This window comes from Geotrypetes seraphini, chromosome 6 (assembly GCF_902459505.1).
Source record: "Geotrypetes seraphini chromosome 6, aGeoSer1.1, whole genome shotgun sequence".
In the NCBI taxonomy this organism is placed as follows: domain Eukaryota; kingdom Metazoa; phylum Chordata; class Amphibia; order Gymnophiona; family Dermophiidae; genus Geotrypetes; species Geotrypetes seraphini.
The window spans coordinates 9623126-9642235 of record NC_047089.1 but is presented as its reverse complement, the minus strand read 5'-3'; the positions used below and the strand labels follow the sequence as shown (position 1 = coordinate 9642235).

The 19110-nt window shown below is 45.9% G+C and overlaps 1 protein-coding gene across 1 annotated transcript in view; it reads right to left on the bottom strand.

Annotated features, from left to right (window-relative positions):
• The window catches only part of RNF169 (ring finger protein 169), a 69019-nt gene that overhangs the window by 30131 nt on the left and 19778 nt on the right, over positions 1-19110 (bottom strand). Inside the window, exon 2 of the mRNA XM_033948836.1 lies at positions 2671-2747. Within this exon, the coding sequence (XP_033804727.1) occupies positions 2671-2747 (77 nt within the window). The remainder of the gene's footprint in view (positions 1-2670; positions 2748-19110) is intronic.

The following is a 19110-nucleotide window of genomic DNA, read 5'->3' as shown; positions in this document are numbered from 1 at the left end:
GGCGGAGCGTTTACGGGACCGGTGCGATGCCGGTAGGGACGGTGTCGCCACCGTAGCAGGAGGGCGCTCGAGGGAAGAGGAAGGCTTCTTAGCCGGCTTACCTGGCGCCAGTGGCGCCGATGCGGGGTCGGTCGGTGTCGAGCTTGACGGTGCCGATTTTTGCGGTACCGCCGTTGAAGGTGAGGAATCCATCGCCGACTCGGTGCCGAAGAGAAGGGTTTGCTGGATTCTTCGGTTTTTAAGAGTTCGTTTTTGCAAAGTGGCACAGCGGGTGCAGGAGTCCGCCCGATGCTCCGGACCCAGGCACTGCAAACACCAATTGTGTGGGTCAGATACGGAGATCGGGCGTGCACACCGCTGGCACTTCTTAAAACCGACCTGCGGGGGCATGAAGGGGAAGATAGCCTCCGCAAAATCGAAGTCCGAGGCCTGTATAATGGCAACAGGCCCCGCCGGGGCAAAAACGAAAGAAAAAGGAAAAAATCAAAGTTTTTTTTTTTTTTTTTTTTTTGCAATTCAAATAAAAAGGAAACCCGAAGGTAGAAGGAGAAAAATTGAGAACAAAAGCGCGAGCGGGAAGGCAAAAAGTGATTTCAACGGCCGTTGAAAAAATACACGCGTCTTCTTCGCTCCGCGGAAACGAAGAAACTGGGGACCACGCACTCCTCCGTCGGGCGGGAAGGCACTCGCGCACGCGCGGTGCGGCCAACTAGAAACTTCTAGTTAAAAAGGTCCGTACCGAGGGCTCCGTCGGTGACGTCACCCATATGTTAAGAATATGCTGCCTGCTTGTCCTGGGATAAATAAAGTTATTATTATTATTAAAATAATAATAAAAGGATTCGACAAAATAGAGCAAGAAACACCGTTATTCACATTGTCAAATGTGACTTGGACAAGAGGTCATGGACAAATGTCAGGAAGTTCTGTTTCACACGAGTGGTGAACGCTTGGAATGCTCTCCTGGACGAGGTTGTGACGGAAACCACCATTCTGGGATTCAAGGGCAAGTTGGATGCACATCTTCTTGCAAATCACGTTGAGGGATACGGGTAAAATAGGATCTTCATCAGGAAGCACCTAGCTTGGCCTCCGCGTGTGTGGGTTGCCGGACTACATGGACCTAAGGTCTGATTCGGTGAAGGCATTTCTTATGTTCCTATGTTGTTCTTTTGAATTAAAACTCAGGAGAGGGGGCGCTTCCCAGAGACACAAGGGGAGAAGAGAGAAGAAAATGATTGATGTCTTCTGCAAGCAACTCGCAAGTTGGGGTGCTTAACCCATCTGTAAGGAATTGTATGCTGTTTGCACAGGAAAGAGTTTTGTTATTTCTTTATTCAGTTTTGCATATTACATCAAGTGTATCAGAAAAATTCATATAATTTTATAAATATACACTTGATTTTCTTCATGAACACTTTAAGTACAATATATCATACTTATATTCATATTTTATAATGATTTAAATATTATGTAATACAGGAAAGAGTTTTGAATCATTTGACATTCTGGTATTAATTGGGTCTAACTTGGGAAATGTGAATACTTCATGGAGACTGAATGATCCAAACAACAAACGCATAAGTTGGATCAATATGGGGGTGGGGGCTTGCTAGGCTGGGTGAAGGATCAAGTTGATCTCTATGTGTGTCATTGTTGAAGTTGTATATTTTTTGCATGCAACAATGTAAACTGAATGTAGAGGATAGAAGAGAGCAAATAAAATGCTCTGAAACATAAAAACCACCCACCTCTTATTGCAAGAAAGTTAAAGTATGTAATCCAATATACACAGCTAGAAATGCATTTAAAACTAAATGCTTGAAGAAAACCGCCCCCTCAGAGTTACACCTTTACTCAAGCAACAAGTGATAGGAAATTAAAGGCAGCTACCTGACTGGCATAAAAGACCTCCTTGATTTCTATCCAAGCTCTGTGCAATGCAAAATACATTCAATAAATTTAAGTGACATCTTTGACATAAGGTGCTGATAAACTGTTCCATCGAACATGACAAAATAGGCCTTGGTTAAGTTTATTAACACTTTATATCCTAGATAAATCACTTATGTTTACTTAAATTTATTGAATGTATTTTGCATTGCACAGAGCTTGGATAGAAATCTGGATAACCAAATCTCCAATCTGCTGATAACGACCACAGACTACAGGTTATTCAGAAAAGAAATAAAGACCATACTCTTCAAGAAATCCCCGATTAAGTCTTAACATCACGATTACCTCATTCCTCCTATCTTCTTAACTCCCTGAGAATACCCGCCCTATTCTCTACCTTCACTAGTCATGACCACTGATCTCTTCTTGTAACAGACAAACCTTAAATCTTTTGTAATCCGCCTTGAACCGCAAGGTAATGGCAGAATAGAAATCGCTAATGTAATGTAAATCGAAGAGGTCTTGGGTAGCTGCCTTTAATTTCCTATCACTTGTTGCTTGAGTAAAGGTGTAGCTCCGAGGATTTTTTTTCCTTCAAGCATTTAGTTTGTTATATGCATTTTCTAGCAGTGTTACATACCTTTTAGCTCTTTTGCAATAGAGTTTGTTTCAGAGAAGTTGCATATTAACATTTAAAGCTAAAGATTTTGGGGGAAACACACACCAAACCTCAAATGCTGTGATATCAAATGATAAAGAAATGCATGAGTATACCTTTCTCAGCTGGCTTTCATACTCCTCCCGAAGTTCTCCTGGTTTGCTTAGCTTGATTGGAGCTCTGAACAGAAAATCTAGAAAAAGGAAATATGGAAAAAAATGTTCAAATTTATGTATCTAATCTAATACACAACTTAATAATCACACTATACCAAAAAGATTCAAGGCGATTTAGATCCATAGCCATAAAAATCTACATTTCTCCCTTTGTATTCGCTGTGATAGGGGATTAACAGACCCGCAAATACAGAAAAACCGCAAATAACTTTTTCATATGTTATTTGCTGTTTTCTATTAAAAACCATCGTGAATATGGTGAAACTGCAAACAACATGGTGGGAGACCTGGCCTGTTCCTGAAGGAGAGGCAAAACACGGTGAAGAAAGCGCTGGGAATCGGTGATTTCTCTATGCAAGCTGATGTAATTTGGGGGGAAGAGCCAGCTAGCTAAAAACTGTGAATAATCGAAACCGTGAATGCTGAAACCGCGAATACAGAGGGAGAAGTGTAAGGAGAATACAAAAGCAAAATAATCAATAATTAAAATATCATACCATGACTATTACAAGTCATATAAAAAAGTTTTCAAATTGTTATGAAGCCTTAAGTAATTGATATCAGTCCTAATGTGAACAGTAGATTACCGGTATTTCAAATTGTAATGGCAGGGTAAACAAAAGAAGAGTTGACCTGTTTATACCGCACCCCTCTAATCTTTGGAAAATGGAGTTATAAAGTACCACATAATCTGGTGGAAGAATAATGCAAATGAGAGAAAAGCAAAATCAGATGATCTGAAGAGTCAGTCTAATATACAATGAACTATGTAAGCTGAATTAAACTTAATTCGCCTCTCAACCAATAACCAACACTTTCACCAAAAATTAATCTTACCCTTCTGCATTTGTAGAGATAGGGGAACAGCAAGGCAGAGAAGAGAAAAACCACAAATAACTTTTTGTATTTTTTTTTTTTTTTTAACAGAAAAACCGCGAATAAGACACAAAACTATGAATAATCTGACCTGTTCCAGTGAAGATAGTGCAGCTGGGAGTAGCTATTTTCTCTGTGCAATGGCGGGGGCAGCAATTTCCTATGACTTAAATTTGGGGGCGGGACCTTCGATTGAAAAACCGCGAATAACCTAAACTGCGGGCTGCGAATATGGAGGGGTAAGTGTAATTGCCTGCTAAGCTTTTTAAAATATACTAAAGCAACATGACCCATTTGCCCAAGCATCGGCCTGATTTACTCTGTTCTTCAAAGCAAATTTTTTGTTGTCTCTATAGTGAAGATGAAGAACTAGTAGATCTAAATTATAGTCAAGTCTCTAAAAGTCCCTCCCCTTAACATAATTATTCTACACGTGCTAGTGTTGCATGTTGTCCTGAAATTAACTCAGTTTTTTCATGACAGCAGGATCACACTTTCATTACTAAGTCATATTCTGTGATCTTATATTAATTAATTAGACAGAACATTCTTTTAACCAAAATACCATACCAATTACAAAGACGATACCTTTAGAACAGTGGGCCGCCAGGTACTATTTTGAGGCCCTCGGTATGTTTTTATCATAATCACAAAAGTAAAATAAAACCGTTTCTTGATCCTGTTAGCTGCTAAGCAATTCTTTTTTTTTCTTCTAGGAGAGCCAGCCACCTATAAGTGATACTGGGCAGAGGGAGTACGAATTGACCTGGCATCACCAGCTGTACCCCCAATGCTAGAGACCCTAAAACGTGGACCCCCCCCAACTCACTGAATTAGTATTCTAAGACAGGAGCAAGGCTATCACCAGAATGAAGCCAGGAACATGGGAGAATCCATCCATCCTCCTGGAGGAAATACCTTTTTCAGAGATCTATGTTCAGATACAATAGGTATGAGCTAGATCCAAATAAGTTTTGTCACTTGTCCAGTCACTATGGCCAGTAGGAAAAAGGAGGTATTGATGCCCCTGTATAAGACTTTGGTGAGACCTCATTTAGAATATTGTGTACAATTATGGAGGCCACACCTTCAAAAAGATATAAAAAGGATGGAGTCGGACCGGAGGAAGGCTACTAAAATGGTATGTGGTCTTCATCGTAAGGCATATGGGTTCAGACTTAAAGATCTCAGTCTGTATACTTTGGAGGAAAGGCGGGCGTGTCACTCTTTCAGAATCAGAACAATCTAATCCACTATTTGACATGGATTGTAAAACTATTAAGGAATCCCCCTAAAAATCTTGAAGTGTCAAGGTATAGCAATCCATAGTCCTAATTAAGTGAGCTCAAGATACTTGACTCTTTTACTAAGCAACAGTAGAGGCTTCTACCACAGACTGGGGTGCTAAATGCCGAGACGCTCACAAGAATTCTATGCGCATCGAGTATTTAGCACACTGGGCTGCAGTAGAAACCTCTACCGCGGCTTAGACTAGCAAATACAGCAGAGGATGGATAAAGCACAGTTACTTAACGTAACAGGTGTTATCCAGGGACAGCAGGCAGATATTCTTGACTGATGGGTGACGGCACCGACGGAGCCCCGGTACGGACAATTTTAGAGTGATTGCACTCTAAGAACTTGGAAAGTTTTAGCAGGCCGCACCGCGCACGCGCGAGTGCCTTCCCGCCTGACGGAGGCGCGCGGTCCCCAGTTAGGATAAGCCAGCTAAGAAGCCAACCCGGGGAGGTGGGTGGGACGCAAGAATATCTGCCTGCTGTCCCTGGATAACACCTGTTACGGTAAGTAACTGTGCTTTATCCCAGGACAAGCAGGCAGCATATTCTTGACTGATGGGTGACCTCCAAGCTAACAAAAAGAGGGATGGTGGGAAGGTTGGCCATTAGGAAAACAAATTTTGCAAAACAGATTGGCCGAAGTGTCCATCCCGTCTGGAGAAAGCATCCAGACAATAATGAGATGTAAACTGAGGACCAAGGAACTGAGGACCAAGTAGCAGCCTTGCAGATTTCCTCAATAGGCGTGGAGCGGAGGAAAGCCACAGATGCTGCCATAGCTCGAACTCTATGGGCCGTGACAGAACCTTCCAGTGTCAGTCCGGTCTGAGCATAACAGAAAGAAATGCACGCTGCCAGCCAATTAGACAACGTACATTTAGAAACAGGACGTCCCAATTTATTCGGATCAAAGGACAGAAAGAGTTGGGGAGCTGATCTGTGGGGCTTAGTACGCTCTAAATCAGGGGTGCCCAACGCGTCGATCACGATCGACCAGTAGCTCAGGAAGGCAACTCGAGTCGATCGCACTCGTGTTGCCGTCCTGATCTACGGGCCGATCAGCTTTCCTCTCCAGTGTTCTCCCTAGGGCCTTTTAGCTGGGCGGTCCGCCCAGCTGTCATCTGCCGCTGCTGAACATTAAACCCCCCCCCAAAAAAACCGGCTTGGAGATTTCAGCCCCTAGCGAACTTATGCTCCGGGCTCTAACGTGTGCGTGCAGGCTTCTCTTCTCTTCCCTCCGAAACCGGAAGTTATGTCCGGGGAGGGGGGGGAGAAGGGAAGCCTGCACGCACATGTTGAGAGCCCTGAAGCAAGCGTTCGCTACGGGCTAATGCGGGAGACAGGTTAGTGAAGCATTTGTTCTTGTTCCTGCCGGGTCCTGCCTACTTTCTGTTTCCGCGAAGGCAGGACCCGGCAGCATTTCCCCCAATAGGTTGATCACGATCTTGGGCTGATCAGCCTTCCTCTTCCCGACGGCAGAATTGACGTCGGGGAGAGGAATGCTGGTTGGCTGAAGCAGGGAGAGCTTGGGGCCTGTTATTGGTGGCGTTTGGGTCCTGGTCCCCGATGGTAATGGCAGTAGCAGTGGCTTGGGGGAGGGCAGGGAGAAAGAAAGAAAAAGGGCAGGCAGGGAGACAGAAGGAAAGAAGAGAAACAGAAAAAAATGAAAGGGAGGCAGAGAGAAAGAAAGGGCAGGGAAGAGGAAGGAAAAGTTGGGGGGAAGGAATAAGGTCTGGAGGAGAAGAAGCATACAGGCTAAAAGAAGGGAAGAAAGATTGTATGCACAGTCAGAAGAAGAAAGTGCAACCAGAGACTCATGAAATCACCAGACAAGGTAGGGAAAATGATTTTATTTTAAATTTAGTGATCAAAATGTGTCTGAATTTATATCTGCTGTCTATATTTTACACTAAGGTCCCTTTTTACTAAACCACAATAGAGGTTTTTAGCGCAGGGAGCCTATGAGTGTCGAGAGCAGCGCTGGGCATTCAGCGCAGCTCCCTGCGCTTAAAAACTGCTATCGTGGTTTAGTAAAAAGAGAGGGGGTATATTTGTCTATTTTTGTATGGTTGTTACTGAGGTGATAGTGCTTAGAGTCATCTGCTTTGACCTCTTTGAAAAACCCTGGAATAGGAATGATGATTAACATTTTCTATGCATACAGTGTGCTTTGTGTTTTTTTTAAATTTTATTGTTGGTAGATCATTTTGACTTGGTCATTTAAAAAGTAGCTCGCAAGCCCAAAAAGTGTGGGCACCCCTGCTCTAAATAGTAAGCCAGAGCCTGCTTACAGTCCAAAGTATGCAGAGCTTGTTCTCCAGAATGAGAGTGAGGTTTCGGAAAGAAGACAGGCAGAACAATGGATTGGTTGAGATGGAATTCCGAGACAATCTTAGGGAGAAACTTTGGATGTGTACGCAGAACCACCTTGTCATGATGAAAGACTGTAAAAGGTGGATCAGCAACTAGTGCATGCAGCTCACTGACCCTCCTGGCAGAGGTAAGAGCAATAAGGAAAAGTACCTTCCAAGTGAGAAACTTGAAAGGAGCGGTAGCCAAAGGTTCAAAAGGAGGCTTCATTAAGGTGGAAAGAACCACATTGAGATCCCAGATTACCGGAGGGGCTTTGAGAGGTGGTTTCACATTGAAAAGACCCCGCATGAATCTGGACACCAACGGATGAGCCGAGAGAAGTTTTCCATGAACTGGCTCATGAAAAGCAGCAATAGCACTGAGGTGGACTCTGATGGAAGTAGACTTGAGGCCAGAGTCAGACAAAGAAAGAAGATAATCCAATAAGGTCTCCACTGCAAGGGAAGTGGGATCATGATGATGAAGAAGACACCAGGAAGAAAACCGTGTCCACTTCTGATGGTAACATTGCAGAGTGGCCGGTTTCCTGGAGGCATCCAGAATGGAACGAACGGGCTGAGACAAAAGAGTATCATGAGAAGTCAGCCCGAGAGAAACCAAGCTGTCAGATGCAGAGATGGAAGGTTGGGATGCAAAAGGGTCTCCTGATATTGCGTAAGCAGAGAAGGAAACAGTGGAAGAAGGAAAGGCTCCCTGGAACTGAGTTGAAGTAGAAGGGAGAACCAATGTTGCCTGGGCCACCGTGGAGCAATCAGAATCATGGTGGCTCGTTCCCTCTTGAGCTTGAACAAGGTTCGTAACATGAGAGGCAGAGGAGGGAAAGCGTACAGGAACAGATTGGACCAATCGAGGAGAAATGCATTCGCTGCCAGACGGTGAGGGGAGTAGAGTCTGGAGCAGAATAGGGGCAGCTGGTGATTGTGAGGAGCTGCAAAGAGGTCTATCTGAGGAGTGCCCTACTGAGCGAAGATGGGACTGTAGAGTTAAAGGATCGAGTGTCCACTCGTGAGGCTGGAGAATTCTGCTGAGCTTGTCCGCTAAGGAATTCTGTTCTCCCTGAATGTAGATAGCTTTCAGGAATAGTTGGTGATCTGTGGCCCAAGCCCAAATCTTCTGGGCTTCCTGGCACAAGAGGCGAGAGCCTGTCCCACCCTGCTTGTTGATGTAGTACATCGCAACTTGATTGTCTGTGCACAGCAGGAGGACCTGAGGAAAGAGAAGATGTTGGAAGGCCTTGAGGGCATAAAACATCGCTCCGAGTTCCAGGAAATTGATGTGATGTTTCATTTCCTGGGCTGTCCAAAGTCCTTGAGTTTGGAATTCGTTCAAATGAGCTCCCCAGGCATAAGGGGAGGCGTCGGTGGTGATGACAAGTTGATGAGGAGGTAGATGAAACAGAAGACCTCTGGAGAGATTTGAGGATATCAACCACCATTGTAGAGTCTGACGAAGAGATGATGTCACAGATATGTGTCGTGAGCAAGGATCCGTCGCTTGGGACCACTGGGTAGCTAGGGTCCATTGAGGAGTGCGCAGGTGAAGACGTGCGAGGGGTGTGACATGAACTGTGGAGGCCATGTGACCCAAGAGTATCATCATTTTCTTGGCAGAGATGGAACGTTGTGGAAGCACCTGCTGACATAGAGATTGAAGAGTTTGAAGACGGTTGGACGGCAGGAATGCTCTCATGAGGACTATGTCCAGCACCGCTCCAATGAATTGAAGTCTCTGAGTGAGGATGAGATGAGATTTGGGTAGATTGATCTCGAACCCCAGAAGCTGTAGAAACAGGATTGTTTGGTTGGTGGCCAGGAGCACTGTTTGAGATGAATTGGCCTTGATTAACCAATCGTCCAGATAAGGAAAGACTTGAAGGTGGTGAGAACGTAGAAAGGCAGCCACCACAATCAGACATTTGGTGAACACTCTTGGAGAGGAGGCAAGACCGAAGGGCAGCACCTTGTATTTGTAATGACAATGAATGATCATGAAGCGGAGGTACTGTCTGGAGGCCAGATTGACCGGAATGTGAGTGTATGCCTCTTTGAGATCGAGGGAGCATAGCCAGTCGCTTTGATGGAGAAGAGGATAAAGAGTTGCCAGAGAAAGCATCTTGAATTTCTCCTTGACCAAGCATTTGTTGAGATCGCGAAGATCTAGGATGGGTCTGAGATCCCCTGTTTTTTTTGGGGACCAGAAAATAACGGGAGTTGAATCCCTGCCCCTTCTGATCTAGAGGAACTTCCTCTATGGCGTTCAGGAGGAGGAGGGATTGAACCTCCTGAAGAAGGAGAGAAGACTGAGAGGTGTTCAAAGCAGACTCTCTTGGCAGACTTTGTGCAGGACGTGTGCAGGAGGTACTTTTCAAAAGCAGCCATGTTTTGAATGAGGTGCTTTAAATAAAATGAAAAATGAAAAGCGTAGTTCCCTGACCTATTGGCTAACATTGCATTCTGATATAAACGTTTGCCAAATTTGTCCATGGCTTTTCCTTCTCTGCCAGGAGGGACTAGGCATACACACTAGCTCCTGCTGATTTCTTAAGTGTGGATTCTACCAAAAGAGACTCATGCGGGAGCTGAGGTTTGTCAAAACCAGGAATAGGGATAACCTTGTATAAGGAGTCCAATTTACGAGGAGCTCCCGGTACAGTCAGGGGAGTCTCTAAATTTTTATAAAAAGTCTCTCTTAAGATGTCATGGAGAGGAAGTTTGAGAAATTCCCTTGGAGGCTGGTCAAAGTCCAGAGCATCAAGGAATGCCTTGGATTTCTTCGACTCAGCCTCCAAGGGAATAAAGAGATTCACACATCTCTTTTAAGAAAGAGGTAAAAGATGTGGAATCCTGCTTAGAAGAGGGATCAGCAACAAGTTGATCCTCTTCATCAGAGGAACACTCACCCTCAGACAGAAAGGGCTCTTCAGAGTCACCCCACAAATCAGGGTCCCGAATCTGAGAGCCACGGTCTCGAGACTCCGGAGTGGAGGGTTCCAGGTGTCGGGTTTTGCGCACCGACTTACCCGACCTCATAGACACGGTACCAGGAGATGTGACATGCTGCGTCGGTACCGAAGTCTGCACCGCCTGGTGTTGAGCTCTCGGTTCCGGTGCTAAGATTGGCATCGAAGTCGAGGAAGCAGTGTGAACCGGTACCGACAAAGTGGATGCCGATAAAAGAGGGCGCTCCACTGTCGGTACCGGTGGCTCAGACCGGACCGGGACTGGAAGGCTCGGTGTCAAAAGTGCGGGAAGGAGTTGTTGCAACTGCTCCTTAAGTTGCACTTGCAGGACAGCAATCTGCTCGTCCAGCGAAGGCACCGGTACCGCCTTTTTCTTCTGCGGTACCTGTGGTGCCGCTCTACGCTCCGAGGATGAGGAACCCGATGTCGAGGGGCTCACCTCAATAGGAGCGGAGCGCTTCCGTGGGCGCCTCGAGGTCGGCAGGATTGGACTCGCTGCTACTGAGACCGGAGGACGCTCCAACGGAGATGGCTTCTTAGCCGGCTTACCTGGGTGTCGCGCGGCGTTGACGAAGTGGGTGCCGACTGAGGTGGTGCCGATGCCGGTGTCGCAGGGTCAGACATATCGGCACCGAAAAGCAAACGTTGTTGGATTTGTCGGTTTTTTAATGTACGTTTTTTTTAAAGTGGCACTGCGGGTGCAGGTAGAAGCCTGATGCTCTGGACCCAGGCACTGTAAGCACCAATTATGCGGGTCCGTAAGAGAGATAGACCGTGCACACCGCTGGCACTTTTTAAAACCTGGCTTCTGCCAAATCGAAGGCCGAGGCCTCGATGGCGGCAGCAGGCCCCGCTGGGGCAAAACTGACGAAATGAAGAAAAAAGAAAAAAACTGGGTTGTTTTTTTTTTTTTTAAAGAAAATAAAAGAAAAAAAGGAAATATAATTTCCAAAAAGATTTCGCGAGCGGGAAGGCGACAGAAAAAAATATTTTCAACAGTCGTTGAAAAGTGCGACTTCTTAGCTCCGCGGAAACTAAGAAACTGGGGACCGCGCGCCTCCATCGGGCGGGAAGGCACTCGCGCGTGCGCGGTGCAGCCTGCTAGAACTTTCTAAGTTCTTAGAGTGCAATCACTCTAAAATTGTCGGTGCCGTCACCCATCAGTCAAGAATATGCTGCCTGCTTGTCCTGGGATAATCAAGGAAACGACAATTTAAATCCTGCTGTTCTCCCACTGACTTAAGAAAGCCATTACTGTATGTTCTTTCCATTGCTTCAGGTATGAGCTTTGATTATAGACTTACTGAAGGATACATTTCCAAGTACAACAAATATAAAAACATACCTTGAGCTTGGGTCTGAATTGTAGGCAAATCCAAACTGCTCTGAACAAGATCAACAGCAACATTACTTCAATAAAACACAAGTCAGCTTCTTTATAAAAAGCCACTAACTATGACATGAAAAGACTAAGCTTAACGTGACATACAGTCATCTTTATTTCTTACATGCAATAATGCTGAATTCCACATCAATAAGGAAGTCCTCGTAATCACAACTGCAAGAGACCATGACTCAGACCAAACCAGCCAACTTAGTCTACAGTATAAAAGTACATGTCTGGGCAAGTTACATGAAAGTTGGTTAGTATAATAAAAGTTCTAAGAACAATGGAAAAAAGTATAAATCAGCCAGAACAACTACTTCGTAAAACCAAAACTCCCCATCAACTACTGGATTGGAAGAAAAAAAGGCACAGTATTAAACTTAAATTTCCACAGAAAAAAGGTTAACTAATAATCTAGTGTTAAACAAGGGAAGTACACGATGCTCAGTTCATGGAAACTTTTCCAACCCTCCATGCTTGGGTATTTGTAGCTGTGTTGGCTGTCACTGAATTAATACGGTCTGAAGAAGCAATTCCCCAGCTCCTATGGTTCACTTTATGCAATGGAAGCTGAAAGTTTCTCTCATGGAAATTCCTTGAGCTGTGTTTTTGGAGGGGGGAGGGAATTCCAGTCTAATCTGGCATTAGTTTTATCTATTTTAGACTATTGTAACATCATCTATTTAGGAGCGCCCAAAAAATTCTAAGGAAATTAAGGATAATTCAGAATACAGCTGTTCGATTGATTTTTGGTTTAAAAAAGAATGACCATATTAGTCTATATTATCGTTTACTTCATTGGCTGCCTTTGGAGGCAAGAGTATTATTCAAATTTTCCTGTATCTGCTTTAAGATGATATCGGGATTGTCTCCAGCTTACCTTTTTCCTCATTTTGTGTTGCATAGACCATCAAGAGAAACTAGAAACTTCTACTTATTTGCTTATCCAAAAATTAATGGGTGTAGACTTAAGACCTTCTTAGATAGGACCCTGGCATTTCAAGCTGGTAGGCAACAATCTTGGTTAGGTAAATGTATTCAGTAAGCTATGTTATCGGGAATTAATTAAGACCACTTTGTTCGATAAGTTTATTACTTAGTGAGTTCTATTATTAAAATTCTATTTTACAAATATTTGTATTTTTTACTGTATTATTGTATTTCGCTCTTTTTAGTGTAAACCACCTAGAACTTTTGGTTATGGCATATAGAAGAATAAAATTATTATTATTTCTAAATTTCCTTAGTGAACGGCAACCCCTTTGCCTTTAAGTTCTTAAATTCTATTCACATCATTGTTAAGCAATTGGGACTTGGCTGAATTTCCAATGCAGTCATTAAGGAACTATCAACTTAAAACCACCACCACCACCGAGAAATGTGAAGGGTTTGTAGGAGAGAGATTTGGATCTGAGGTTTAGGTCTGCCCCAGGTACATTAGATAGTGTGAGCCCACCTGGACAGATAGGGGGAAAATACTTGAGTACCCGACTGTAAATCACTTAAGCTACAAGTGATATATAAATACTAAAATTAATTTTTTAAAAAGTTCAGAATAAGTTGTGTGCCGACACAACCAAACAGAGTATTTGAAACTCAGGAAATATCAATTTCAAACGGCTGAAAAACCTTGATTGAATGGTGTGCAATGCATTATAAAATTTAAAATGGGCTCAAACCCCCCCAACCAAAAAAACCCCAAAACAAAGGCTAAACACATACTCTAACATGCAGCTGTAATGAAAACCCCCAAAACATTTAAAATGGTATATTACAAAGCATTTTTAAGACAGTCATATTAATGTTCACTCAAATATAAAGGTTCGATTTACTAAAGCTTTTACAGTGATTATGGAAGAAAACAGCAACGAGACTGTCAATCATTTGGATACTGAAAAGGAGCAGCAGTTTGATACAGACCTCAGTTGGTTGCCTTAAACCTCTTAAACTGACAAGATCTTCTGAAAAGTAGCTGATTAGCTAAATAAACCACCATTTGGAGGAGGGGGAGGGGGGGAGAAAATCAAGATCCAAATCATCTCACCTCAACAGCAGCTTTTCCAAGTCAGATCACAAGCTTTCACTATTTAAGAGTACGAGTCGCAACCTTGACTTACACAAACACATTCAGCAAATCCATTCCTTGCCAAACTCCTCCCCACAATACATTTTACACATCTTTAAGCCGTGGTTTAGAGTCACACACATGTTTCTTTTAACTTGCTGTCATTCTTCAGAACTTGATGAGCCACATTCTAATTATTAATCACCGGAAACCGGGCATCAAGCTACTCTGCCAATCCGAAGTGTGGAAGAAAACAAACCAGAGTGACCAGAGAAAAGGAAAAACTATACCACTGAACCTAGGAATAAAAAAAACACCGACAACACTGCAGGGTGTAACTCAAAGTGGTCTGGAGCACTATTAGCACTCAGGAAGGAATGCAGAATGACCGAGCAGCCGAAGTCCCAGCCTGAAAGCAGCAAATTCCAGAGGAAGGTACAGGACACACAGCAGCAAAGGACACACAAAGCCGAGGAGACCAAAATCAGAGGATTAAAGAGATCATACAATATGCTTTCAACCTCAACCTGGTAACTTTAATTCTTAAGGAAAGAAGAACAAAATGTTTGTATCTAGATGTCTTTGTTATCAATTATCTGACAACATATTGGAAGTGCACACCTCCCTTGATTTATAAACAGTAAGAATATGGCAAGAGAGTTGCATAAATTAGTGCTTCTCAACTTGCAGTACCTGGGATACGGGAACTCACAGTAGTTATTTCCTATTGGCGATCTACACGGGGCAGGAGCGTAGAAGTTCGCTCCTGCCCCAAAATACTGTTAGTCCACCCGGTAAGGCCGGGATGCCGGGGGGAAGGCAGGAGGGAGGGGGGTGGTCAGAGCCAGACCAGAAGATATTTGTGGTTTTTCTTAATTTGCGGTCTGGCTCTGCCCCTATCCCCCGCGACTAACAAGGGAGATGTGTATTATTATGGGGTGGAGTCAGGGGTGGAGTTTGGGCAGGGTGGAGGTACTTGGTTGGTATTTGTTAGGCTTATGGGGTACTTGGCTTGAAAAGGTTGAGAAACACTAGTATAAATAGTTGTCTGTTTTCTTGCCATGTATAGTTATTTGATTTTGACTTTTCCTCCTACCACATGGGAACTGCTCATGGGAACTTTTCCTGGTCACCAACAGTACTGATTTTCTACCTCTGCACCTGTCTAAGGCAGCAAGGCATATCCCTGAAAAAGCACAGTTACTTACCGTAACAGGTGTTATCCAGGAACAGCAGGCAGATATTCTTAACGCTTGGGTGACGTCACCGACGGAGCCCCGGTACGGACACTTAACTAGAAAGTTCTAGTTGGCCGCACCGCGCATGCACGGGTGCCTTCCTGCTCGACGGAGGAGAGGGTGGTCCCCAGTTAAGATAAGCCAGCTAAGAAGCCAACCCGGGGAGGAGGGTGGGTCGTAAGAATATCTGCCTGCTGTCCCTGGATAACACCTGTTACGGTAAGTAACTGTGCTTTATCCCAGGACAAGCAGGCAGCATATTCTTAACGCATGGGTGACCTCCAAGCTAACAGAGAGGGAGGAGGGATGGTTGGCCATTAGGAAAACAAATTTTGTAACACAGATTGGCCGAAGTGCCCATCCCGTCTGGAGAAGGCATCCAGACAGTAGTGAGAAGTGAATGTGTGAACTGAGGACCAAGTGGCAGCTTTGCAGATCTCCTCGATGGGCGTGGAGCGGAGGAAAGCCACAGAAGCAGCCATAGCTCTGACCCTGTGGGCCGTGACAGCACCTTCCAGTGAGAGACCGTCCCAAGCATAACAGAACGCAATGCAGGCAGCAAGCCAGTTAGAAAGCGTCCGTTTAGAGACAGGGCGACCTAGACGGTTAGGGTCGAAGGACAAAAAGAGCTGAGGGGACGAGCGGTGAGCCCTGGTACGGTCAAGGTAGTATGCAAGGGCACGCTTACAGTCCAGCGTGTGTAATGCCTGTTCCCCAGGATGAGAATGGGGCTTAGGGAAAAAGACAGGTAACACAATGGATTGGTTGAGGTGGAAGTCTGAGACCACCTTGGAAGAAATTTAGGATGGGTACGCAGAAGTACCTTGTCATGGTGAAAAAACCGTGAAAGGTGGGTCAGCGACCAGTGCATGTAGCTCACTAACCCTCCTGGCAGAGGTGATGGCAATGAGGAAAAGCACCTTCCATGTCATAAATTTGAGTGAAGTTGTGGCAAGAGGCTCAAATGGAGGTTTCATGAGGGCTGAGAGAACCACGTTCAGGTCCCAGACGACTGGAGGAGGCTTCAGCGGTGGTTTGACATTAAAGAGGCCAATCATGAACCGGGAAACCAGGGGATGAGCCGTGAGAGGTTTTCCGAGGATAGGCTCATGAAACGCAGTGATGGCACTGAGGTGGACTCTGATTGAGGTAGATTTGAGGCCAGCGTCGGAGAGAGAAAGCAAATAGTCCAATATAGTTTCTACCGCCAATGAGGCGGGATCGTGATGATGAAGTAGACACCAAGAGGAGAACCGGGTCTATTTCTGATGGTAACATTGGAGGGTGGCCGGTTTCCTGGAGGCATCCAAAATACGACGGACAGGCTGAGACAGGTTCTCTGGAGAGGTCAGCCCGAGAGAAACCAAGCTGTCAGGTGGAGCGAGGACAGATTGGGATGCAGTAGAGACTGATACTGCTGTGTAAGTAAAGTAGGAAACACAGGAAGAGGAATGGGCTCCCTGGAGCTGAGCTGGAGCAGGAGGGAGAACCAGTGTTGGCGAGGCCACCGAGGAGCGATGAGAATCATGGTGGCTCTGTCCCTGCGGAGTTTGAACAATGTCCGCAACATCAGAGGTAGTGGAGGAAAGGCATAGAGGAACCGATCCGTCCAGTCGAGCAGGAATGCATCCGGGGCCAGACGGTGACGAGAGAAGAGTCTGGAACAGAACTGGGGCAGCTGATGGTTGTGAGGAGCTGCAAAGAGGTCCACTTGCGGAGTGCCCCAGCGCGCAAAGATGGAGCGGAGTGTGGGAGGATCCAGAGTCCACTCGTGAGGTTGAAGGATGCGGCTGAGATTGTCGGCCAGGGAGTTCTGTTCGCCCTGGATATATACAGCCTTGAGGAAGAGACTGTGGGCCGTGGCCCAGGACCAGATGCGGATGGCCTCCTGACAGAGGAGGGGAGATCCGGTGCCGCCTTGCTTGTTTATGTAGTACATGGCGACCTGGTTGTCTATGCACAGAAGAAGGACCTGAGGGTAGAGAAGGTGCTGGAAGGCTTTGAGAGCATAGAACATGGCTCTGAGTTCCAGGAAATTGATGTGATGTAGACGCTCCTGAGGGGTCCAGAGACCCTGAGTGCGAAGATCTCCCAGGTGAGCTCCCCACGCATAGGGGGAGGCATCCGTGGTGATGGTCATGGAGTGAGGGGGGCAGATGAAAAAGTAGACCCCTGGAAAGATTTGAGGAGTTCAACCACCATTGAAGAGATTGCTGAAGAGACGATGTCACAGAGATGGGATGAGAAAGATGAACCATTGGTTGGCTAGAGTCCACTGAGGTGTCCTGAGGTGGAGTCGTGCCAGAGGAAGTACATGGACCGTCGAGGCCATGTGGCCTAGGAGGACCATCATCTGCCGAGCTGGGATGGAGTGATGAAGGAGCACCTGACGACAGAGATGGAGCAGGGTCCGTTGTCAGTCGCGGGAAGAAACTGCCCTCATAGAGTGGTGTCCAGAACTGCTCCAATGAATTGAAGTCGCTGTGTGGGAAGCAGATGCGACTTGGGGTAGTTGATCTCGAACCCCAGGAGATGGAGGAAAGAGATGGTGTGTTGTGTGGCTTGCAGCACAAGCGGAGACTTAGGAGCTTTCACCAACCAATCGTCCAAGTACGGGAACACCTGGAGGTTGTGAGACCTGAGGAAGGCCGCCACCACAATAAGGCACTTGGTGAACACCCTGGGTGATGATGCGAGGCCAAAGGGTAGCACTTTGTACTGATAGTGGCGGTGCTGTACCTGAAATCGGAGGTAGCGACGTGAAGTCAGATGGATTGGAATGTGAGTGTAGGCCTCTGAGGTCTAGGGAACATAGCCAGTCGTGTTGAGAGAGAAGCGGGTAAAGTGTGGCAAGGGAGAGCATTCTGAACTTTTCCTTGACCAGACACTTGTTGAGGTTCCAGAGATCGAGGATGGGACGGAGGTCTCCTGTCTTCTTGGGAACCAGGAAGTAGCGGGAGTAGAATCCCCGACCCCTTTGGTCTGGGGGTACCTCTTCGATGGCATTGAGAAGAAGGAGGGATTGGACCTCCCTCAGGAGGAGGGGGGATTGAGAGGAGTGAGAAACAGACTCTATGGGAGGATTGTCCGGTGGAAGAGTCTGGAAATTGAGAGAGTAGCCGTGGCGAATGATGTTGAGGACCCACAGGTCTGATGTGATGACCTCCCAACGGTTGAGGAAGAGTTGAAGACGTCCTCCTATCGACTGAGGAAGAAGCAAGGATGGTGGGAGACTGGCTATGCCCTGGAGAAAAGAGTCAAAAGGGCTGAGATGGTTTTGACTGCGGGAGAGGCTTGGTCGGTGGGTGAGACTGTGAACATGCCCGAGTCTGGTCCTGCTGACGAGGCCGGCGAGACTGTTGTTGTTGAGGCGAGTTGAGAGGTCTGGCAGAGAACCTGCGTTGATAGGAAGACTGCTGTTTGTAGGGGCGAGCAGGAGGAGTTTTCTTCTTAGGTTTGATCAGGGTATCCCATCTGGTCTCGTGTGCCGAGAGTTTCTGGGTAGTTGAGTCCAGGGACCCCCCAAAGAGTTCATCACCAAGACAAGGTGCGTTGGCTAGGCGGTCTTGGTGATTAATATCGAGGTCAGAAACTCTCAGCCAGGCCAAGCGCTTCATGGCAACAGCCATGGCAGATGCTCGAGAGGTCAGCTCAAAAGAGTCATAAATGGAGCGCCACCATAAATTTCCTGAGTTGGAGCAAACTGGAAAGTTGTTGTTGAAAAACCGGGACCTTGCGTGCAGGGATGTACTTTTGGAAGGAGGAGAGTTGTTGCACCAAATGCTTCATATAGAAGGAGAAGTGGAAGGTGTAATTATTAGCTCTGTTGGCAAGCATGGAATTCTGATAAAGGCGCTTGCCAAATTTATCCATCGTTCTGCCCTCTCTGCCAGGAGGAGTAGAGGCATAAACACTGGAGCCCTGGGTTTTCTTTAAAGTGGACTCCACTAGAAGGGATTCATGGGGTAGTTGAGGTTTGTCGAACCCCGGGATAGGAATGACCCTATATAAACTATCCAGTTTTCGAGGTGCACCCGGTACCGTGAGAGGGTTTTCCCAATTTTTGTAAAAAGTTTCCCGTAAGATGTCGTGGACGGGTAACTTTAAAAATTCTTTGGGGGGTTGTTCGAAGTCCAGGGTGTCAAGGAAAGCCTGGGACTTCTTAGAGTCGGACTCCAAAGGGA